Genomic DNA, 25,391 nt, shown 5'->3' on the forward strand with positions numbered 1-25,391 from the left:
AAAGTAATTAGTCAAGTTAATACTCAACCAACCTATTACATAATTGTTCTGCTATGTATAAAGTATACATTCAAATTTAGGGGTTTTAAATCAAACAGTTAATAATATTAGTTTCTAGGTTTGACTAGAACATTATTGTAAATACACATTGATTTTACCAAAATAGCATTTGCAGGGTGCCAATCGGTGACCAACAATATTTCAGTTTCTGTTAAATAGCTAGGGTGATGAACACAATATATTGATGTTGTAAAAGGAATTTTGATTTGGTTTGAATGAAACCCAATAAAATACTTACTTAACCAAGGCATCCTAAAATTACATGGAACTGTAAACCCTTATTTCAAATAACATAAAACATTTGAGCAAAACAACAATGTGCTTTGAAGAGTACAGACATATGCACAATCTGGAAGAAGACCAACACTTTAACAAAATACAATCAAAACTTTAATTTATCTTAAGTAAATTTAAAAAAAGCTTCATTCGCAAATCTGATGTTCACAGTACTAGAATAATACAAATGGTAAACAAAGGCAAGTAATAAAGAAAAAACAATATTGCATGTAATGCACTTCTGCATTACCCCACAGTCACACATTAACCAAATTAAATTTTTTGGAAGTCATGTCAGAGATACCCCTGACAGCAATCTCCTATTACTTGCATTACAGACAGTAGTGCAAGTCTTTTAGGGCAGAAAATAAATCAACTCAACCATTATCAGATGTATGCAATTTCTCAAAAGATAAGCAAGAGTAAAGTGAGTAAAATGAAAAAGATTAAATATTGCTGACCGTCCTCATGAGAATAAATATACTTAACCTTCATGTTCTACCACACTGCTTAATGCGAAAGTTAGGCTGCAAAGATGCACGTGCTTAGGGACTTCCACTTCAATAATAGCAGCACAGAGTCCTGGTTGGGACACTTTTTTTCCTTCTAGGCATTGTTTGGTAAAACTAATCGTGTCTCATACTATTTACATTTTTTAACCTGATGCTAAATATTACGAATAGAAAAGAAAATATAGATCTGTATTCATATTTTAATTTTGATTTAACTGTGTTAAATTACAAATTAATTGAAGGGGAGGTTTTGGCGACCTAGCGCACAGTGCATATAGAAAGAGCAGAGTTTTCTTTTAACTAAACTACGCTGCAGTGTGGAGTACTTTCAGTCCAGCTTCAAAGTCTAAAGAAATGTTAATGCACTCCATCAAGAAATAAAAAAACCTCTGGAGAACAGGTCACTTAAATAAGTGCCTAGTCTAAGAAAAACAATAATTATGTATATTACACTATCTATGTGATTTGCAGTGACATTTAAAACCAACATGAAATAAAATGTAAAGGAATAACCCATAGACTTTCTAAATGTGAGGTTTTGTAAGTCAGGAAGCTCTTTCATTCAAATTATTTGTCCTTTCGACTCAAAAGTAGGTGGTGTGCTCTTCATCAGAAACATTTCACCAATCAACCTCCTGGTTAACTCCCAGACAACCTTAACATGTTATTGCTTCAGAAGGCTGTCATCGGCTTTAAACTATTCAAAATGGTTTCATTTTATGCATTAATCTAAAAACATTTAAGCGGAACCAGTAAGTATGAAACTTATCTTAGATATCTGTGAGGGGAATCTTTTCCTCGGGAGGGAATCCTATATAAGCTTTGTTATTATAAAGCAGCATTCACAGGGTTGAACAAAGTGTATTTAAAGGGCTCACACTAATGTTAGTGCTTACTGGGATAACATCTTTACGCACAGGGGTCCAACAAAGTGTCTTGTCCTATATTCCAAATACAACAACGCAACAATACGGACATATTTACATGAAATCCTTCTAGTAGAGTTAAAGTAATTATTGCCACTGGGAGAATTCTTAATTTCAGCTTGAGTGCTAACATTCAACATGCTCACATGTAACGTATTTGTGGAGAAAACAAAGGAGACAATTCATTAATCAAATACAGTCACAAAACGGAAAGTGAGACCACACCTGGGCTTGTATTACATAGATGTATGCTCCAGGTAAAATTCTTATTATCTGCACAAGGAATACTTTAGAGTATCTTTCCATTAAACACCCAAAGCACATTAGACCAGTCCCTAGATTTATTTCCAAAGGTTTTAGGTTTGTTTTATCATGAGCAATATCAAGAAAGACAGTGAAATAGAACATCTTCTTTATGTTGCAGCGCCCACTCTTTCAGGGGTAGCTAACATTGGAAAACTACACTCAACCCAAAGTCTCATGAAAAGAAAATGACTATATTGAAGAAGGCTATTAAAATTTCCATTCCACTGCCATACAAAATATTTAGTTCCTTTTATAATTCAGTGATATGACCTAAGGAAACGTTAGGTACCAAGAACACCTACTGGAATCCTATGTTTTCGCTCATTGTACTTGTGTTTCCAATTGCCGTACTTCTTTTACAACTAAATCAATATTGATGATTGGATTGAAGTACACCGCCCAGTAGAACAAACAATTGCAGACGAACTGGGGAATAACCGGCCAAAAAATAGCCACAAATAGTCCTTGAGTCGATACTTTCCAGAAATGGGTCCACATCTTCCGAGGAAGAGTTCTAAAAGAAGTAAAAACAAAAAAACAAAAAATAACACAATTAGAATTAACATAATATAAATTAAATTATTCAAGCAAATCTTTTTGCTCAGTCTCATAGCACTTGTCATTTTCTTTTGTTTTTGTACTTTTGTCTTTATTAAGATTACATTTAGCACATAATAAAAACCAAAATGGATATATTTCGCTTCTCATTGTTTTTGTCATTGTAAACCAGATTCAGTAACTGCCAATACTCATGAGAAAACATGTTGCGATTCTGCGAAAGGAAGTTCCTTTATTCTCGCTCTGTAAAATGCATGCTAAACAGTACATCACTGGTGGCGGTTGATGGAGAATGTAAAAAATAACACTCCACAATAAACCTAAAGTATAAAGTACAAGGCATGCAGGACTCTTTTGAGGGGCAGGAGGGGGTTAACAAAGAATTCCATCAGGGTAATACTGTGGTCTGTATAAGAGTGATATACAAACTTTGGTGCGGAGAAGGGGTAACAGTTTAATCATACTTGTCTTGTGAAACTTCAGGAAATTAGTTTTCAGTTTGGACGTTGTTAAGTTATCTTGCTAACATTATTTTTCCTGTGCTCGAGGTGTTATCAAACATTTGCTATTAGATCATTAAAAAATGATTTATTTCCATCTCTTGTTGGTGCCCATACAAAGCTATTCAGCACATTCATGTATTTATTGAAGCAAACCACACACCAATAATGTCTTTCAATATGAAGACAAGCGCTGTTGCAGCTCTCTAGTTTATGGAAGTGGCGGGATCAGACTTCCCCTGCCATCATCTTGTGCAATCCATGGAGTTCAGAATATAGGTGTGGTCAGGAGAGCAGACCAGCAGTGATCACTGCTTCCAGTCCCTTGTCAGCCCATGTCCACCTACTGATCTTCAATCAAGGAATTGTGAGGGAATCAAGAATCCCTTTCCATGTTCTCGTCATACGTGGCAGAGACACAAACATGTCCCAGTGTCTTGTTTTGAGTTTGAAAATATCTGTTACAAAATCCTTACGCCCCCAAACACAACCATTTAGTCCCAGAGAAGTTGCTCTTGCTTTCGCATACGTTGCCAGGCCCACATTATGAAGACTTATTAGAGTGACCCTATAAGTGGGGGAAATTAGTTCTTAGGAATGCAACTGTTTACAACGTTAACTTGATAACTGACTTAGCAACACTGAAGTACCAGGCAGAAGGAAGCAATGCTGAAACATTTAGCTTTTTTAAGACACCCTAACTAAGACTATGCACCTCTGCTACTTCCTAACACAATACAACTATCACTCTACAGAAACATACCATTAAATTCACATATGATGGGTTATGATGAATACACATCTTTGCTAGCAGACAATTAGTAGCCAATTCATAAGTTATTCAAGAAGGTAGACCAATTTCTGAAGTGGACCCACTGCCACAGCCACAATGAAGCTACAAGGAACTCTATGCATAGATTGCTCTGATCCTTGTGCACCATTAAACATACGAGAAACAGAAGTGTACAGAACCTAATTTGATCAGATCATAAAAAACATACACTTCCTGTCCCTAGCCTGGTGTGTGATGATTGGTCATTTTTGTTATCTTGAGTAGCAAGTAAAACTAAATACAGAGTTGACCAGCTTTCAATGATTTAGAAAACTAACTTTTAATCAAGTTACCAATCGTGCCAGTTTTATATAGTGGCATACAGAGTACACTTTTGTGTATTTTGTTGTTGTTGGCCTCCTGAATGAAAATGCGGGATAAAGAATGCCACATTTCCTCATACAATACAGGCTGTGCAGCAAGATCGGAGAGCTTGCCTAAATGTCTGCAGTAGGAACAAGCATTTGCAATGCAATAGGTCTCGCATTTACCCCGGGGAGGACAGACTCTTTGCAAAGATTAACTGTCACCATTTTGTTGCTGACGGCTCTATTCGGGTGTTAGAGTGTTGCTAATAAGGATTAACATTTGCCCAGACAGTACTACTGTGTTGTAAAATTACAAACTAGCAAAATATTGCGACAAAATGTGCTATATTACGCTGCATCATTGCCTCTCTTCTGTGTCTGATTACGTTTGTACCTCTCCAGTCCCTGCAGCACCTGTTCTGACCTGGGTCTCAGGCTCTACAACAGCTCTGCTGACCTGGTTCTCTGGCTCTACAGAAGCTCTGCTGACCTGGTTCTCTGGCTTAACAGCAGCTCTGCTGACCTGGTTCTCGAACTTAACAGCAGCTCTGCTGACCTGGTTCTCTGGCTTAACAGCAGCTCTGCTGACCTGGTTCTCTGGGGCTCTACAGCAGCTCTGCTGACCTGGTTCACTAGCTTAACAGAAGCTCTGCTGACCTGGTTCTCTGGGGCTCTACAGCAGCTCTGCTGACCTGGTTCTCTGGGGCTCTACAGCAGCTCTGCTGACCTGGTTCTCTGGCTTAACAGCAGCTCTGCTGACCTGGTTCTCTCTGGGGCTCTACAGCAGCTCTGCCGACCTGGTTCTCTGGCTCTACAACGGCTCTGCTGAGCAGCTTCTCTGGCTTTAGAGCGGCCCTGCTGGCCTGGTTCCCTGGCTCTAGAGCGGCTCTGCTGACCTGGTTCTAGTTTTGGGCTCGGACGATTAGAAGATTTTTTTCTTTCAAGAAGTCGTTGAGTCACGAGATATAGTGACATCTCCTTCGGTGTATATTGTGCATTTTGATTGCCTCCTTTGTTAGATTGTTTTTAGCTCATTGGGTGAGCATTCGGAAAAGGAGCAATAAAGTGACAGACTAAAGAAACAAGCGTATAATTGTGAGAGTGTAAATGAGGTTTAAAAATATTATGAAGTAATGCAACCAAAAGCTTCCGGGGAGGAGGGTGGGTGCATATGAATCTACAGCACTACATGCTGCAAATAGACGCTTACAGGATAAGTAACATATTCCATTCGCACCATGTGTTGGCCATACATACATACGCTTAGCATCAAATGTAAAGCAGTGCGCCTCTTTGCGGTGGCAAGCGACTGGTTGAAGTACCTGTTTGAAATAAAGTTTTAAGTATAGCTTGGCCCACTCTTGCTTGTTGATGGTTGAATACATCAACACAGTAGCATTTAGTAAAAGTATGTGGGTTATTCCATGTTGCTGCTTTAAAATATCCTCTATAGAAAGCCATAGTGGCTCCTTGTTTACTTGTGGGATGAGCCCTTGGTGGTATTGTAAGGACCCTGTTGGCTTTTTGACAAAATGTCTGAATAGATCTGACTATCCATCTAGCAATTCCTGCTTTGGATATTCGTGCCCCCTGGCAAGGTTTGTTAATAGCAGCATAAAGCTGCTGTGTCTCTTGAAAAGATTTTGTTCTGTCAATATAGAACATGATAGTCATTTTAACATCTACTCTATGTAGGGCCCACTCTGCTACTGTGTCTAGGATGAGAAAAAACACAAGTAGCTCTATGGTCTGACTTGTGTGAAAGGTTGAGACCACTTTAGGTAGAAATTTTGGAGTAGGTCGTAGAACTAATTTGTTAGGGTACATTTAAAATAAAAAGGTACTTGCAGAGCGAGTGCCTGTAATTCATTTATCCTTTTAAGGGAAGATATTGCCACTAGAAAGCAATTTTCCATGTTAAAAATTGAAGTTGACATGAATGAAGTGATTTGAATGGTTGCCCAATGAGGCTGGTAAGAACAATGTTTAGTTTCCCGGCTGGTGGAGTAGAAGGTGTGATAACTCTTGAGTCCTTCCATGAATGCTTTGATTACTGATTATTTTAAAGAGGGACATACATTGGCCGTTTTGCATGTAGGCAGCTAATGTTGCTAAGTGTAATCCAACAGATGTGTAAGCAAGCCCTGTTTGTTGTAGATAGAAGAGGTATCCTATAATGTCTTGTACTGTAGGTGCTAAAGGCTGAATCTGTTTATTTGTACAGCCATGTAGAAACAGTTTCCATTTTGCAGCGTAACATACTCTAGTTGTAGGCCTGCGAACTTGGTTAAGGATGTCCATACATTTTTGTGGTAATTTTAAATGCCCATATTCTAGGATTTCAGAAGTCAAATCGCTAAATTGAAGTTTGCGATTGGGGTGGATCACTCTTCCTTGATCTTGAGTTAGTAGGTGTGGCCAAAGAGGTAATTTATTGTGTGGTACTAAAGATAATTGCAGCAGGGTTGTGAACCATGCCTGCTGTGCCCATGTTGGGGCTATTAGTATTAGTGTTAGGGATGTTTGTGTTAACTTTTGAACTACTTATGGTAGAGGAGCAAAAGCGTAAGCAAATACTCCTGACCAATTCATCCATCCGGCATTGCCCTTCGACTGGGGGTAGGGGAACCTGGAGGCAAAGTTTTGGCATTGAGATGATTGGCACACGAGTCAATGTCTGGCGTCCACCATCTTTTGAAGTAAGAGTGAAGTGGTGGCACATTGATCTCCCACTTGTGCACCTGCTGATGTGTCCTGCTGAGCATATCTGCGAAGTTATTGTCCACTCCAGGTAGGTATTCTGATAGCTGTCAGGAGTGTCCCCCCTCTTACCATTTTTTAATATAATGCATCATATTGTCTGTTCCTATTAGTACTACTTTCTGGTGAAGGTGATTGCGAAAAGCTGTGAGGGCTAGCTGAATTGCTCATAGCTCTAGATGACTGATGTGGAGATGTGTCCGAGCTATTGTCTATAGACCGTGAACTGTAAGATCTTGCATATGTGCTCCCCATTCCTGAAGGGATGCACCTGTGGTAATGATGATTTGCAGAATTGGGGCTTTGAAGCACCAGCCTTGCAACAGGTTGTACCTGTTCCACCACTGCAGAGAACGATAAGTTTCTGGCCCTACCAACACTAGATCTCGTAGATACCCCTACGCTTGAGAGCATAAGAATGCAGAGTGCATTGAAGGGGACGCATATGTAGATGAGCTTGTGGTACTATGGCTATGCAGAAAGAAATCATCCCTACACGCCCTATCAGTACTTTTACTGTGAGATGAGCTTGTGGTTGAAAAAGAGGTCATATTTCTGCAAACCTTTTCACTCTTTGAGGACTAGGATAAGCTTTGGCTGTAACTGAATTAAGAGTTGCACCTAGGAAAGGCTGCATTTGCAATAGTTTCCGATGATATTTGTGTGTTGAGGGTAAACCCTAGTTTGTGCAGAAGGCTGATAACCTTTTGAGTGTCAAAGACACTGTTGGCAGCTTGGGCTTTTGATAAGCCAATTGTCTAGGTAGGGGAAAGCATGTATTTCCTCCCTTCTTAGACGAGCTGCCACTTTTGCAAGGCACTTTGTGAAAACTCTTGGAGCTGTAGTAAGCCCGAAGGGTAGCACTTTCAATTGATAGTGTTGTCCGTTTTGTTGAAAATGTAGATAACAGTGGTGCGTTGGATGAATGGGCATATGGAAGTATGTATCTTTGAGTTCTAATGTGGTCAAGGAATCTCCCAGTGTTGTCACCTCTTGTAGTATGACCATGTGAAAGAGTTCTGAGGTGATATACCGGTTGAGTGGCCTGAGATCTAGAATAGGCCTTAATGTTTTGTTGTTTTTGCGAATGAGAAAAAAATGGAGTATACTTAGGCTTTCCTGTTTTCAGTTTCTATTTTTGGTAAAATCTGGTGGGGTTTTTCAGTGTTTTCCAGTGATAGCAATACCTTAAAAAACAGTGGTTATCAGTGGTTACACATTTTCGCGCCATTAAAAACAACAGAGACAATGTTTTTCCGGGGTTTATGGACTTTTTTGCTTTTATTATTGCTTGCTTTCTGCACTGATAGAGCATGGTATATAGACTGTGTACGTACAGTGTAAATGAGGTCCAAATACATTTTTATAAATCAAACTTATCATAGTACACCGTACAATAACTCTTCAGTGAGTCTTTGGTCATGTGCGCTCGCTCTTTCCTTCTATGTAAACTTTTAGCAGAGAAAAGCCCCTCTAAACATGGGCACCTGAGACAGGCAATGCCAAAATCGCCAGTATACAATTTGCTAACTCTGGCCACTGACATAGCTTTCCATGCCAATACTGGTGCACCCGAAGAGTGTGATTCTCTGTGACAGGTTCTGCAACATATGCGTTGAACTTGGTGCATATGCCCTCAGAGTTATTGAAGCGGTCAAAAATGAGGTAGTAGTTTTGAAACTCCAGAGAAAATGTCCCTTTACAGAAGGAATATAGAATGAGTACCACAGTAAGGTTTCATTAACTTCAAATTACACTGTTGGTGAAGAGACCTTTCTATGCATCATTGCAAGCCATTTCTCATGCATTGTAAAATAAAAGCTCCTAAATTGCTCCTCAACATTTCTTCGCTTACCAAGTGGCAAGCACTCTAACATGGAATATGTTGCTTTGCTAAAGTCACTAAAAGTGTCGCCCAGTTTCACATCTACACCAATCATGCTAAACACTTGGTAGACAAGGGTGTTTTAAACTCTAGTTTTTTTTTAAATATGTCCACTACAGCAGTCATGCTTTCCTGTAAAAATATAACAGTGCAGTACAGTGTGCTGTTTTTCAAATCACTCTCAATATGTGACCAAAGATCTCACATTTCTTGCCTTGAGCATCATCACTCAGCAAAAGTTCTGTAAACGGTTGCCACATAGATAATATAACATTCAAGGCCTCTAGGACTGAGAACCACCAGCTAAGTGACACAGTTGGAATGACTCTCGTTGATGCCACACAAAGCACAAAATTAGAAATATTTGCGTTTTAGTTTCCATGTATAACAAAACAGTACACCAAAATGGACTAAAAAATCAGTAGCATTCTTCATTAACTCTGAAGATTGTAAAGATGCTTGCAGCATACGATCTAACAATTGGCAAGGATCTCTAACAGGGAAGTACTTCAGCTCAGATATCAATTTTGAGAGGTCATCACACAACTTTTTCATATACGTAGCTGAATCACTGCAAATAGAAACAAAATCACTTCAATCTTTGTTGAACTTGGTAGGAACTTTTTGCAGCAGCATTCCAAGTGACACTGCATTCCATGTTTTTCAAAAGTCAGGTGTCATGTTTTCACCACTATCCCAGATGGTTGGTGACAGCAATCTTTTCAAATATACCTGCCACTACACCTTGCATTGAATGTTTAAAGCCTGGGGTAATTGGCAATTCACCTTCTATTACAAGTGACTCACTAGAAAAGGGGGCTGATGTATCAAAGGTTTTTATCCATTCTCTGTGGGTAAATGTGATGGTACATATTGGGAAAGATTCTTATGAAAGCTATATTTTTCCTATCAGTAAAAGACTGAAACGTTGCCCAAAAATCAAATATGATTTTGATATTTCCTGATTCTCTACAGTTTATAAAATAAACAAACACCTAAAACATGCTTCTAACCCCCGTTTCTTTAGACCAAAGACCATAAAACTAAAAATATTTTAGTGACATCCCTAAACAACAAAACTCAAGCAGAATGTTAGCCCAGTCTTTCTTACTGCTACCTTATATTACAAAGTAACATTTTATTGGCCCCTTCAGGAAGAAATAAAAATGACTCGTTCACTCTCTTTTTCCTTTCTTTGAATGGCATTTAGTTTTTGATTGTGCAGGGTTTTTTTCCCAGTGTTTATATGTTTACACTGGTGGGGGCTATTTCCCTTCCTGTGGGGGTTTATCAGTTATTATAGGTTTAAACCTAAAACTGGATAGCCCAAGTATACTCCATGTCCCTGATGTTGTAAGGGTACTATATCTATTGCCCCCTTTAGAAGGAGAGAAAGAACCTCAGCCTATAAAATTCTATGATGTTTCTTTGGCATATGTTGTGGTTTTGGTGGAATTGTGAGTGGAGTTTGAGTTCTAAACAATACCCATCTTTGATTATGTATAGCACCCATTGGTCTTTGGTGATGTGGTGCCATTGTAGCAAGGCATTTTGTAACCTTCTCCCGACTATTGTTATATGTGGTTGGGGGATGTGTAGGTGGTCACTGTTTTGGAACGGTGGGGGTTTTGGTAGTGCTTGCATGGTCTCTACATTTATTGTTATGACTTTTTTATAGAAAGATCCCCTGGTAAATTGACTTTGATAGGAGCCATGCTGTTTATTGCCACTGCCGGAGTCAGTGGAAGGATCTCCTCTGGTTGCACCCCTGTAATGACCCCACCACAAGTGTTGATATATTTTTAGGGCCCCCATTGCTTTGAGGGTTTGTGTCCTTTTTTAACTTACTTCTCTAGCATTTCATCCACCTGTGGCCCAAATAGATTTTTTCCATCAAAACGTAAATTGAGCAGGTCTTGTACAGCTGGTTTGAAACCAGAGACTGTGAGCCATGCATGGCATCTGATGATGAAACTGGTGCTAACGTTGCGGGTGCTTGTGTCTGAGGAGTCTAGGGCACATTGCATAGTGACATTAGATGTAGCCTTGCCTTCTTCTATCAATTGTGTTGCACATTGTTGGTATTGACCAGGGAGGTGTTGCACTAATTGCTGCATTTTAACCCATGTGGCCAGATTGTATCAGGAGAGTAGCCCCACAGAATTTGAAAACACACGTGGTGCTGCAACATGTTTACCTACAGCATCATATTTCCCACTCTCTTTACCTGTAGGAGGCGCATCCCCTTTGCCAAGCGAATTTGCTATTTTTCTGGCTGCGTGTACCACCTATGAATCTGGTGCGACTTGGCCCTTAATATTTAGGGTCCAATGGGCATGCTTTATATGGCTGCTTAAATATGTAGTGTGTGGACGATAATATACCTTTGAGCATAGAGAGCGATGGAGCAGTTTCTGTTACCTATTAAGTGTTTAAACCAGAAAATAATTTTCCTGTGGGATTGTGTGTTGGCTTACTTTTTGGCATGCAGCAGCCCTGCTAAAAATGTCATGATAGGATGATGCATTATCTGGTGGTGAGGTTTTGGATGGGTAGATACTAGGTTCTGTATGATAAATATTCCATGGGTCAGGGGCAGTACTGGGATCTCCCTGTGGGTCTGTGACATAAATGTTATTGTATTCTTCAGGTTGATTATCACCAGTAGGTGACTGGTTAGTGGTTGCTCAGAAGGCAAGTGTTCTATAAGGGGGTGTTTGCACTGGCCTTGAGGGTAGAGTAGGTGAATATGGAATAGGAGGTGAAGAAATAGGAAGAGTAGGAGGATGGAAACAAATAGGACTTGTGCCTCCGTCTTTCCTTTTTGTCTTAGGTTAATGGGTTGGTTGAGGCCCAGCAACGTTCTCCTCAAATGAGTTTTTTCTTTTTTGAAGCTTAAGGGAAACATGTGATCGTAGCTTAGTGCCTAGTTTCCAAATGTCTGGATGTACAAAAAGTATTTTGCCCTTTGTCTAGTTTGTCTTGCAAGCATTCAATAACAGGCTGTAATTTCAGTGTTTTTTCGACGTCGGTACTATGTAAGAATTTGCACAGCCTTTTGTACTGGTTGCAGTCTTTTGAATTTGTGGTTTTGATGCTGACAGCTTATGCACCAGTTTCGATGCCAAAGGCATTGTAGATAAACCGTCATTCAGTTCCGAGGCTTTTTACGTATCCGATGTATGTTATTTTGCTCAGATTCCCTGATCGTATTCAGCTGACCCTATGTGGTTTGTTTCAGTGCTGTTGCCGAACCAAACTTTAATGCTTTATATTTTTCGACGTAAGTCGAAGGATTTCTGGGGGGTGGAGTGGATTTGTGTTTGCGCGTCTGTTGCTGGAGATCTCAATGGCACAAAAGCAGTGGGGATCCGAAAGCCTGTTTGGGTGGTTTGATAGGAGGTTGGGTGGCTTTTGCTGAGGTACTCAACGAGTATGGAATCAGGCTCAGAATCTGAGCTGAGCTGTCCCCACTGCTAGCCAGCAGTATATGCATGCCTGGTGGTGCTGCATGGATGTGTGGGCCTAACGACGCTCCCTCAGGTTTTTCTTCAACTGGAACGCCAAACATGCCTCACAGAAGGTCTCTCTTCCGGTGACAAACATAGATTGCACACTTTGTGTTGGTCTTGCCGGGGGGTACTTAGTGTAGCGATTAGGGCAAAAACTGAATGGCAGTGTTTTCCATCCCTCGTGGACGTAGTCCTGCAGAATGGAGACAAAGAAGTTGTGGAATGCCGGGCAAAGGCAGGCGCAGTGAAGTGATCAATAACACCTTCTGCTGTCGTTAGAATATGAAATGTGCTGGGCTGGAGAGCAAAAATCCAAGTGCCTGCAAAGTCCTCGGTGAGCAATGAAGCTTCGGTCCCGCAGCTGCTATATCGATGTCCGAACCAACTGGCAGGAAAAAACAATCTAATAAAGGAGTCTAGCAATATGCACAATACTCACCGGAGGAGGATTCACTATAACTCATGACTCGAAGACTTCTTCAAAGAAAAACAACTTGTAATTGTCCGAGACCAACACTAGATGGCTGGATAATGCTACGCACATGTATCTACAGCCAAAACATGCTATGAAAATGAAGATTTTACAGGGTTTCTCAGAAAACTGATTATTGTGGAAGACAGGAAAAAAAGTCATCAAACTAAACAAGAAGTTTAGACTCTGCAATATATAAATACGGAGGGTGGGATAACAGTGGCCGTAATTTACTGACCCTCCAGACAGATGCATTTGGCACCAGAAAGGCTGTCTTTATGGTGAAGAGCCTAAGGAGTGGATTGCGAGGAGTGCATATCAAAATGGTAAAAAACAGGTTTAGGTCCCACTAAGTCATAATGAAGGAAACTGGTGGAAACATATGCTGAATACCTTTGAGAAACCTATTTACAACAGGGGACTTGAAAAGGGAGGGCTGTTCTGGCAGCTGCAAAAAAGCTGAGATAGCAGACAAATATCCCTTCAACATGCTAGATGCAGAGCTCTGCTGGGCCATTGTAAGAATAAACAAAACAACTTGGGAATGAGCAGCCTATAAAGGGTCAACCTCTTTGTACACCATGCCACAAACTTTCTCCAAAGGCTCGCATATGCCATCTTGGAGGGACACCGAGCGGCCAAAATAACATTTCAGACTTCACACAGAAGGTTGAAAGTTTTCAACTGTCTATGCTCATCTCCGCACATGAAAGCGGTGAGTTGACAAGTCTAGGTAGAGAACCCTCCCCTGCTGCTGCGACAGGAGATTCTCACGAAGAGGGAGCCTGATCGGAGGACCGATGGACATGCTCAACACCTCAAAAGGCCAGACTCTCTGAGCACAGTCCACAGTCCACAGCCATAAGGATGAATTGGGCCCAGTTGATCTTCCTGATTCCTCTGGGCAGTAGTGGTATTGGCGCAAAGGTGTACAGGAGGCCGGAACTCCACTTGAGAAAAAAGCGTCTCTGAGCAAGAGCCATCTTGGAAACTCCAGCGCACAGAACTGCTGACATTGTGCTTTCTCAGTGGTGGCCAGTAGATCTAACCAAGGATCTCCTCACTGCTAAACAAGACCTTGCACCACCTCTGGATGGAGACACCACTCACGATCCACTAGGCAACTTCAGACCGAGTTTGTTTTCTCTGGTATTCAGAAGCCAGCCAAGTGATGAAACACCAGGAAAATGCCCTGACGTGCCAGGCATGTCCAGAGGCACAGGGCCTCCTGACTGAGGGTCCACAACCGCTACCTGCCATGTTTGTTGTAGTAGGACATGGTGGTGGTGTTGTCCGTGAACACCTGCACTTGCTTTCCCTTGATGTAGGGTAGAAAGACTTTCCAAGCCAACCTGGATCAATCGGAGCACCAATATATAGATTTAGAGACCAGATTTGCCGGAGACCAGAGCCCTCTGATCTCCACCTCTCCGAGATGGGCGCCCAAGCCCAGGAGTCACTTCCGTCAGATCTGGTTGGTGAAGGGAGAAGAGTCTGCCGCTAACCCAATCGTGGTTTGTCAGCCAACACAACAGATCTTTTGCAGTGCTCTCCAAGATCTGGGCCATGTTAGAGAGATCCCCCTGATGCGGTGTCCACTAGAGCTTCTGGTCCCACTACATAGCCCACATATGCCAACGGGAATGAGTCACAAGCAGGTTGGAGGAGGCCATAAGGCCCAGCAGCCTCAGAGTTAGTCTCACCAAATTCCAGCATAGTGGTTTAAACATCGGTATACTAGCCTAAATATGTCACTTTCTGGGCAGGAGGTCAGCAAGCTTGTGGGAACACACAGAGATGCTACCCTCAATGACAGAACTGATACTGCAGAATAACTACTTCCTATTTAAAGGAGATTAGTACAGACAGAGATGAGGCGTAGCCATGGGTCCAGGTTCTCACCTTCGTATGCCAATCTCTTTATGGGATGGCTAGATGAGGAGTGCATCTTGGTCCTTGGCGGACGTCAATGGAACAAATCCAAATTATATTGAGGACAATTCAAAGACAACTGTTTTATGATCTGGACAGGCTCACCACACAACAGGAATTTTGTGACTATCTCAACAGTAACAATGCCAACATCAGATTTTCTACCCACTCCAGCACTACTCAGGTGGTTTTCATGGATGTGGAACTCTATAGCAAGGATAACATGATACACAACAAAATGTTCCGCAAAATGACTTCATGTAACTCGGTCTTGCATGCATCTAGCGCCCCATCCACGACACCAGATCAAATCTAACCCTTATGGAGGGAGGGTCAGAGCCAGATGAAACTGTAGTGAAGAATCTAAGCGCCGAGACACCCCAGGGTATTTGTTGCGCTATACAAATCACGTAAACATAAACATAAACATAACTCTCTACCCTGTATAGATGATATGGAATCACGATTCACACAGAGAGGATACCAAGCGAAAGACATAACATGGGCAAAAGAGAGACAAAACTGACAACTTCACTGTGACCTACCCCATCGTAGCAAGAATTGATAACACCATTTGGAATAATCACTGACGACACACACGTCAGACGCAGAACGTAGAAGTATGAACAAACTCTGGCACATCCTAAAGGCTGACAAAACACTTGAAGGGTCGATCACCACAAGACCGCATTTTACTTTTCGCAAGAGTAAATCACTGAGTTACATTCTGAGTCCCAATTACCTGGTTAGTGAACCACAGAGTCAGTGAATGTCACAGTATACTCATGGTGTCTTTAAATGTGGACATTGCAGAATGTCTAAGTGGGCACAGGACAAAACCAAGGAATTTGGTACTGATGCTAGCGACATGTAAGCAATTCGCATTAATATCAACTGCAATACCAAATACGTTGTATATGGGATTGTCTGTAAATATGGAAAGATTTATGTGGGCAGTACAATTAGTCCTCTAAAGGAACAAATAAGTGAACATACGAGGGCCCTCAAACAGGGCGATGAGATATCAGATTGCAGTGCACACGTACAACTGTAAAGCACAAGGACCCAACAAAAGTTTACAATTTTGTGGAATTGAACATATCACAATAGAGCCTCATGGGGGTAACAGAGAATTGAAACTCAGAAGGCATCAGGCTATGTGGATTATGCGCCTTCGAGCAGTAGAGGATGGTTTAAATATTGACCATGAATTAAAGAATTTCTTGGGTGATTGATCTCTTTCTACTCTGCATGGATTATAACCTATCCTAGACAGCTCTCAATGACCTCTATATTCTTCCTATTCACAGTTTCGCAGCATTCACATATACTAACAAGTTTCCTACCTACCATTTATTATATATGCTTTCTCTTAATTTATCCTGCCGGTCTAAGCCAATTACATGGCCTGACCTAAGTCCCTTAAATACGATATTATCATAAGGGTATCATATTCTCTATTTTGAACACCTATTCCAAACTCCTCTTTGTAGTACGGAAATTGTTGTCTTTTCTATCCTGTATCTCTATAATGTTGATCTTTACACTCACTTTACATCTTATGACTCCACGATGGAGCCCGTCTTAAGGCTGGGTAGAGTACCTTACCCTGTTGCCCTTATTTACGTACCCACTTTATTCTGAGCTTCACAGTTTCATTTGTGCTATCTATTCAATCACACTTGTCTCTAATCTGTTATGGGCAACCAATATTTGTATTAACAAATTTGAATTGTCACTCAACATACAGACTTTATTTTATCTGCAATTCCTTTTAGTTTAATTTTCACACATGCTTCTGAATGCAATCTGATCTAATTGCATTTTAAGTATCCAAATAGGTCACTTATTTTTACATCAAGAGTAGAGGCCTCTTCCCATCGGCCTCTCTCCATTCCAAAATGGCGATATCTTTCCGCCTACGTATCAGCTATTGTTACGATTAGTCCTTCGTCGTCTTTCCTGGCATGTATTGCCGGCGGCCAGCGTCTTCACGGGCAGCATTCTGAACCATGTACATGCAGCATCAGGTAAACGACTGTGTGGCTGGGTCAATTTAATTTTGGTTCCCAAGCTAAATCGAGTCGCACTGATTATGCATCATACCTATATTCCTCATATTTCACCTTTGGCATATGACCAGCCATATTTTGGACTTCCTTTCAGCTAACCTAACTCTGCTTATATTTAAGAAGTCACATAAGCATTGGCCATACCTTCCCCAGGATTACGGGCGTGTCCGGTTCAACTTCACGATTTTCTCCCCTTGACCGTCTTTAATTTGCCTGAATACACACTAAGTATAGCTAATAAATTATACAGAGTTACTAATAATACTCTGTAATTACACACTCTTACTAGGGTTAGTCTACCCTAATGGTAGCAAGCAGTGTGTTTACTAATGCTCTTAATTAAGACACTTTTTTTGTCCTTGCAGGGATCAGCTTGTTTATCCAAACCCTGATCATCTTTGGCAGTTTATTCTCCTACCTTCATTAATCTATTCAATACACAGCAACTCTATTAGCTGCATCATTGGGTAAGTACCTTACTGGACCAGTTTTATATACAATCTGCAGCAATATTTTTGTATGCCCTAATTCAACGCATACTACGCTTAACCCATACAGAGGGAATCCCGTTCATTGAGGCACACCACTTGATTCTGTGGCCGCTCCACATATCGGATTTAGACATACTTAGGAGAACCGGAATTACTGACCTCCTGTGCTGGTTCATTCTAGGGAGGAGGTAAACCTGCAGATTATTCTAACACTACATGTACATATTTTAATGTATGGTCAATGTAATATTTACCCTAACTCTTTCTCCTCCATATGTTTAAATGCATTTGTTGAGTATAGGTTTGACCACTGAATGCTTTCAACAGACCAGGTACAATATTTTCTTCAAAGAGTGACTAGACTGACATGATTTGTAATCTCTTTTTCTAGGATAGAGAAAGAAGTCTCCTTCATATTCACAGTTGGACTTTAAGGAAATATACAAGCTTAATCCATTTATGCCACTTACGCTTGACACGTCTTAGAGTTTGCATTCACGTGCTTGAGGTTAAGAGCAACGATTGTTTCGTCACTTTGTGCATGATTCTTTGATAGTGTTTTGCACCGTGTGTTACAAGATGACAGTCGTAAGAACTTCGTTAAGCATTTTGCCATGGGTTTCCACAGTTAATGGCAGCCAGGATACACACACTTCGTTTGATGGTGCTCCAAGTACTTTTAAATTGTAAAAGAACATTTACCGTGATCATTCATATGTATATTGTGTCAAATATCATAGAAAAAAGGGGTATCTGTATTATTTTTAGCCCTGACGAAGTCGTGGGGATATCTCCCAGAAATGACAAAACGTGTTGGCTAAAGGAAGGTCACCAGAAGAACAGAAAATACAATATTAAAGACAAAAAATAAATCTCTTTTCCTCACTCACTCTTTTTACTGTTGCTTAACAAAAGTATAATTGATTTGTATGGCGTGTGCTTCATACAATTAGTCATTGTTTATCATACTCAGAATTGTACCAGGGGAGTGGGGTGCACCTTCCTGCCATTGAATGCACCGTGGGCGAAAACTCTATTCTATACTACATACATGTGATTACTATAGGAGCGCTTGATACCTCCCAAACGCCCAGTTCTGACACTAGTGACTTCAATGGTAGGACCTTCATACTGTACTGCAGCATTGTTCCCAGGCCCAGTGCCTGAGTGGTATGCCTACATGGACAGACACATACTGGAGAATGGAATTGGAGGACACGTATGTGGGCGAGGAAGGTTATTCTGGAAGCATTAACCTAGGACAACTTGATGAACAGTTATTCAAAGTACCAGATTCAGAACCACATGTGTCTGTAGCTGTGGCACCAGGCTACTACCCCAGAGATTTGGGCCCATGTATTATTAAACTCATCACTGGAATCAGTGTGGGTTCATTAATACAAGGTGTTTGATATCAAACAGCATATGTTTCAGTGAATCCATTATGTAGCTGGGGAACTCGTTTTGACCAGTGCTCAGTACATACCTTACTACGGCTTCCCTGCTCACTTGCAATATCCAGTAATAGAACAAGACATTAGAGGGGAGTACCTGCTCATTATGCCCTTACATAAAATATAATGCACCCTGTCTTAGGGTTCAAAGGCCTGCAATAGGGGAGACTTACATATACTAGACACAGTGACTTTAGCATGACACACAGGAGTGTGCCATGTCGGAGCAAATACAATAATCATATACAGGAATAATAAACAATACAAATACAATAATCATATACAGGAATAATAACCAATACTATAGTATGTCCGATGTGATTAGAGCTAACAATTGCCCTAATGTTAAGGTAAGAACTTATTCATGAGGAATCTTTTTGCTTCCAGTTTGAAAGCAACCATGGAAGAGATTCTACAAATTTCCGGTGGCAGAAAGTTTGCGCTATGTAAAACTTTATAAATAAAAATGTTTTCACTCATGGCTTGCATCATGTCACACAGCCTGAAATGCAATCTGTGTGGAATTTGAGTGTGGGGCCCTTATCGTGGCATAAGATATGCTGCAGTCCTTTGGGACCATTTTTATCACTCATGACCCAGTTACCTGGGGTACCATTTACTAGGGACTTACAGGGGTGCTAAAGTCCTTAGGCAATTGTAGCACAAATAGACAACACCTAGTTTTGTGAAGGAGCACTGGTACGGAGGTCTGGTTAGCAGACCTCAGTGCACTGTCAGAGTCGAAAATCAGCATCTAGTAGCTAAAAAGGGGGAAACCACTGGGGAGATAACTGCAACAATAGCCCAGTTTCCTATGATAGCAAGATGGCATTGCAAATGGTGTGTTGACACCGCAACATGGTTCCAGAAAAAGACCTTCGGCATAATACTCTGACTTTGTTTTCAGCAACGATTGGTCATCCTACCTGTATCAGAGCTGAGGCTGCAGTGATGGTTGAGAGGACACCTCCAATTGTGTTATATCATCCTTCCATTGTTTACTTGTCACATTCGGTACAATTGTTGTTGTCTTCCTCAGTGACACAACATTTCTTGGCTGTCAGGCGCACAGGTTATGAGGTTACTTTCCTGCCCAACACTAACCTCACCATTAAAAGATGTACACCTGTTAATCTGGCAACATTATTGTCTGCCACAAGTGATTCTGATGAAACACCTGATCATAATTGCGATGAGGTTGTAGAGACACACACTATGCCCAGAGCAGACTTGCAACAGATACAATTAGACAAGGCTGAGTATAAGTGGTACACTGATGGTTCTTTTAGCAGACTGATGGACACGGACTACAGAGCAGAGTATGCTACTATCACAGTTGACAGAATAGTAGAGCGTGCAGCCACGCCACCTGGCACTTCTCCCAAGCAAGGTGAGCTGTATGCTGTAACAAGAGCATGCATCCTAGCCAAAGGGAAGACTGTTAATATGTACACTGACTCCCAATATGCCTTTGGAGTTGTCCATGATTTTGGGAAATTGGGGCAGTATTGTGGTTTAATAACCTCCACAGAGCCTCCCATTCAAAATGGTTCCTTAGTTAAGTACTTGTCGAAGGCAATTTTACTACCTAACAAGATAGCTGTAATATAGTGTGGCACGCATACAGGAGCCACCACTGAAATAGCCAGGGGTAAAGTGATGGCTGACACAGCAGCAAGAGAGCATATTGCAACCAGTGCAGATGTTGCCTTTAATGGCGAAATGCATACCAAAAGTACAGTGCATACAGATACAGTTGTTTCTAGATGATGTTAAGGAAGCACAATGGTCTTCAACATCAGATGAGGAGAGAGGGTGAACTGATGCCAGATGTGAGCAAAATGAAAAGGTACTGTGGGTCTACTGTAATGGGAGGCCTGTGGCACCATGCAGCATGTTTCTCACTCTTACAAGGCTGGCACTTGGACCAACACATGTCAAAAAGAGGGCAAATGCTTGGATTAGTCAAGAGTGGTCTGCACCAGGGATCACAGCTTTTACTGCACAGTTTTGCTCACAATGTCTTGTATGTGACCAACGCTGTAAAAGCCGGCACCCTGCTACACATGATCATTTGCCGGTACCCTGTGTTCCTTCAACATTCAAATTGATTTTGCTTATATGTCCCCTGTGAAGGGGTCGAAATACTTGCTAGTGTGTGTTAATCAGTTGTCAAAGGGGGTGGAGGTATCAATGAAGAATGGTGCTGCAACAGGTGTGCATACCTGATGAAAGATTTCATTCCCATGTTTGGTGTCCCTCAAAGCATAAATAGTGACTTTGGTGGTGAACTTATGGCTGTAGTGGTGAAAGAGAGGTGCAAGTCTTTGGGAACTGAGTAAAAACTGACTGCATTCCCCTTACCACCTGCAGAATTCAGGCCAGGTGGAACGAATGGATTTCACTATTAAGAACAGATTGGCAAAGACCACTGAAGCAACAGATCTTAAATGGACTGATGCTCTGCTTTTGGTGTCGCATACCATAAGAGAAACACCATCTACAACAACTCTGCTCAGCACATGAAGTACTGATGGGGTGGCCTATGTTAGTGGGGATGAAGTTGCCTCTTACAGCACTCCAAGCAGCACTGCTGTGGGCGGATGAGAAATCCCGCTGAAACCAGACCCGCTCTATGGAGGACTCAAAGCCCCAGATGCCATTGTTCTGAGGAGGGGCCAATGTCAATCCCTGTCGGCGCTGCATTTAAGCACCTGATAACTGCAGTGGCTCGGGACGCGCAGAAACCAGACCCGCTCAATGGAGGACTCAAAGCCCCAGATGCCATTGCCCTAAGGAGGGGCCAACATTAATCCATATCGGCGCTGCATTTAAGCACCCAACAAAGCCCACAGCGCGGGACATGCTGAAACCAGATCCGCTCTGTGGAGGACTCAAAGCCCCCGATGCCACGGTCTGCTCAAGGTCAACACGAAGCAATTTTGCAGGAAGTAGGATTCACCAGTTTGCAAGGAGCTGTCTATTTGCTGGTGCCGGCTAAAGTCTGTAGGAGAATGGGACGGCTCATTCCAGTGATGACGGCACCGTTAAAAGTAAGGCACTTTTCACCATTCTCCTCTGAGACTTCTATTTTTGTTACGTGCTTTGGGACCATTTGTGGAACTACTCGCGAGGGACTTCTAGTTAGATTTGCATCCATTATCCCACAGTTTAAATTTTTTATTGGAATAGAGGAAAAGAAACACTGAAGGTGGAGTTTACTAAGACTTGTTAATTGTGTATATAATGTTTTGACTTCTTCATTGGCCAAGGGAGGAGTATACATCTTGAACATTGATCACTATTGTTTACAGATCATTGATTGACAGGGGTTTATGATATGTGGGCCATGATTTTATAGGTGGGGTGGCGCAACTATCTGGAAATTACTTTTGTAATAATTATGTAGTATCTCTTTACCTTATTGTCTTGATCATCTCGAGTGGTTGGCATTGTAGGAACAATTTTCCCCTCTATCAGAATATTTCTCTAGCATGGGCAAGAGGAAGCCCTCTGCCATTGCTGGCAAGCCTCAGTCTCCAGATAAATCCCAAATCTCTATTGAGGTTTGTTACAGGAGCCATGGGAGCTATCGATAAGCAAATATCAACTGTTGAAGAATCATGGTTAACAAATGGTGATTGTGTAATGGCCCCGGAACTAATGTCCAATGCCCTTATCAGTGGCTCAGAGAATCTTGTAAGTATAGTTAAGGCAAGGGCCTAAGAAAGGAGAATGATAAGAGTGGGGCTAACGGGGAAAACGGATGTATTCAATATATTCCTGGAACTATTTCGCAATCTTAATCTAATACACCGCCACCTAAAAGGATCAGAAAGCCACGGAATCATCCCATAGGTACCCGCCCTAGCAAGGAGACAATGCAGGATAAGCGAGTAAATTGCCAAACCCTGGGCCTGCACCAAATGTAACAACCCTGGTAAAGACTAACTTGGACTCCAATAATACAATTATTAGTAAACTAGATGCTCTAGAACTAATTCTTGCCAGGACCTTTTGAATATTCTTGTAACTGGACAAACACCAAATATATTACATAATATGACCTGTCCGTCTACAATCGAGGCCTCGACCAAGATTGTAACTAAGACCCCCTGTTTTATCGTATTTATTTTTAGGACATTTCAGTCTGTATTTATCCATATTTATTTTTTGTCAGCTTGATCTGTATTTATCCATATTTATTATGGGTTTTGTGGAAAGATAAAGCTGAAACTAGTATATTTCTACAATTATTTAACCAATAAATATGCAGTCATGCTTGAATGCCTGCCAGGTTTCAGTGAGATGAACACCAGCAGAAGATAAATCAATGCACTAATATGAAAATATGCACATTTCAGTACCAGCCTTGTGCATATTTACTGCTGTTAAAGCCTCATTACTAAAATTCCTTTTTTTTATGCCCCTTACCTATCAATTGGCACAGTTATTGGCCCGGCAGTCATGGCAAAGTGAATTTAAAATCACTCAAAAAAGCACCCAATTTCCGTTTTTATCGACATTTAAAAATAAATACAGACAAGAAAATAAATGGGTTTCTGTCTGTACTTATCTGTAAAAATCTATAAATACAGAAAACAGGAAGTCTTAATTGTAACCAATAACACTACACCAGCAGTATTAAAAGTGTGTTCCCTTAGTTATGCAGTCACCCAAAATGATAGACTGAGGGGTGGGGAGAGTTTGAAACCAGGTATGCCTTGTGCCGGGGTGAGAGGCAACACTCATCTTGGATCTGCTGCAGTCACTCCAGCCGCTGATGACCAACCCAACGAACTCACAGGACACATAACTGATCTACCAACAGTACTGAGAACTGGATTTCACTAAGAAATAAGTCCATAAACTGGCTGGGCGTTAGATCAGGTTTAACATTTCAAGATGGTAAGGAGAGTTGAATGGATGGGGAAAGGGAAAAAAACACCGGAGTGGTGACTGTGTTGTTCTGTCTTTGTTCTGTCTTTTAAAACGCCATGGCTGGTGAAGAAAGTTTTGAGGAGGACTGAGGCCACCAATGTCCCCATAAGAGCTATTTCCTCCCTCTCTCTGCCTTATTTCTACCAATCTGCACATTTAATTAATAACATTTGATCACAGGCTATCTTCAACCAACTATCTAACCGCAACTTACAATCGTTTTCATTGTCTATCAACTCTGGATGGGCTGGACAGACTTAATGGGGAGGCTTGTACAGACAGTGAGGAAGACACTACGAGAACTTCCTCTACAGCATGCTTTGATGACGAGAACACCTCCTAGACAATGAGTGAGGGAACTACGATGACCCAAGAAAGAACACCACAACCAGCTAGTAGCAATATGCCAGTTCCCCGATTGACAATAACAAACACAACCCCACTCAAGTTAACTCTGAACTTCTTGGATGTATGTTTTGGAACGTGGCAGGTCAGCGGAGCAAAAGACAAAACTTAGAATGGCTACAGTTTGTAGTTGATTTCGAAATTATTTGAGTACAAGAGACGTGGCTCACGGAACCCATCCATATGAATGGGTATAGAACATACTTAACTCCTGCCCATTCCATTGAGGCACGGCAGGGCAAAGGGGGCGACTATGCAGTTATGTCGTTAATAGTTCTAAATTTACTAACATCGTCATGATGACATATAATTCTATCAACTAACAATATGTGATTCGCCGGGTCCGGCTAGGTTAGCAATAATAATTTTTAAAACAACGCTATCACAAGAGAAATAGATACTTTGCAAAAATTGAATGAAGACTTGGAGCACTTTGCCACAGAAAACAGAAGGCATATGATAATTTTAGGTGGGGATTTCTCAGGGCGCAGCCTGGTCTCCAGAGGAGTGCAGAGTAACGCTGAACACAAAAAAGGCACATAACCAGAGAGGTGCTCGATGTCCCGGAATATAATGTCTTGTAACCGATCCTCATGAATCCCCCTAGATCCACGATAGCGACCGCGGCCTCACAGAATTCTCACAGTTTAAATGTGTTCACATCGAGAATACGGACTTTCACAATGCACGTGCGACCCACTCACCAGGTATCAGCTCTGATGTGTTTTTGATGTTTTCACAAAAAAGTGCACCCCAGAGCCCACCCCAGTCCCTGGCACTACCTCACTGACCTAGCAGTAGCTCTCCTGTCGCAGCCTGGTCTCAGGGGCAGCACAGAGTAATGCTGAACACAAAGAAAACTACATAGGAAAAAAATTACCTATGCCTCTAGTGACTTCACAACACTTATTAATATGAAGTAAGATAAACGCAAACTAATACGTTTACCTTAGCAGTAATTTCTGCCTTTTATTTCATTATTGGTCACATCAAACCGGCATAATGCAGGTATGTGACCACTAACTTGTTCAGATAGAGAAAGAATTAGGGTTTTGGGAAGAGCCTTTTTTAATAAAAATACAAACCCTTCTCCCCTTTTTTTTGTCACAAACAGTCTGTTCGTGAGAAAGACTAACCCAGCCCTGATGAGAGTGCGGCAATTGATTTAACCGGCACTGGAAACGCGTCG

General features: G+C 41.4%; 1 protein-coding gene across 3 annotated transcripts in view; it reads right to left on the bottom strand.

Moving 5' to 3' along the window:
* Positions 1 to 427: 427 nt before the first annotated feature.
* Positions 428 to 25,391, bottom strand: part of BFAR (bifunctional apoptosis regulator) — a 330,143-nt gene continuing 305,179 nt past the window's right edge. For all 3 annotated transcript variants that reach the window (XM_078663091.1, XM_078663089.1, XM_078663090.1), the window contains one exon: positions 428 to 2,594. In XM_078663091.1, coding sequence (XP_078519217.1) covers positions 2,402 to 2,594 — 193 coding nt within the window. In that variant the 3' untranslated portion in view covers positions 428 to 2,401. The remainder of the gene's footprint in view (positions 2,595 to 25,391) is intronic.

The sequence above is a fragment of the Lissotriton helveticus genome, chromosome 10 (genome assembly GCF_964261635.1).
Source record: "Lissotriton helveticus chromosome 10, aLisHel1.1, whole genome shotgun sequence".
Classification (NCBI taxonomy): Eukaryota; Metazoa; Chordata; class Amphibia; order Caudata; family Salamandridae; genus Lissotriton; species Lissotriton helveticus.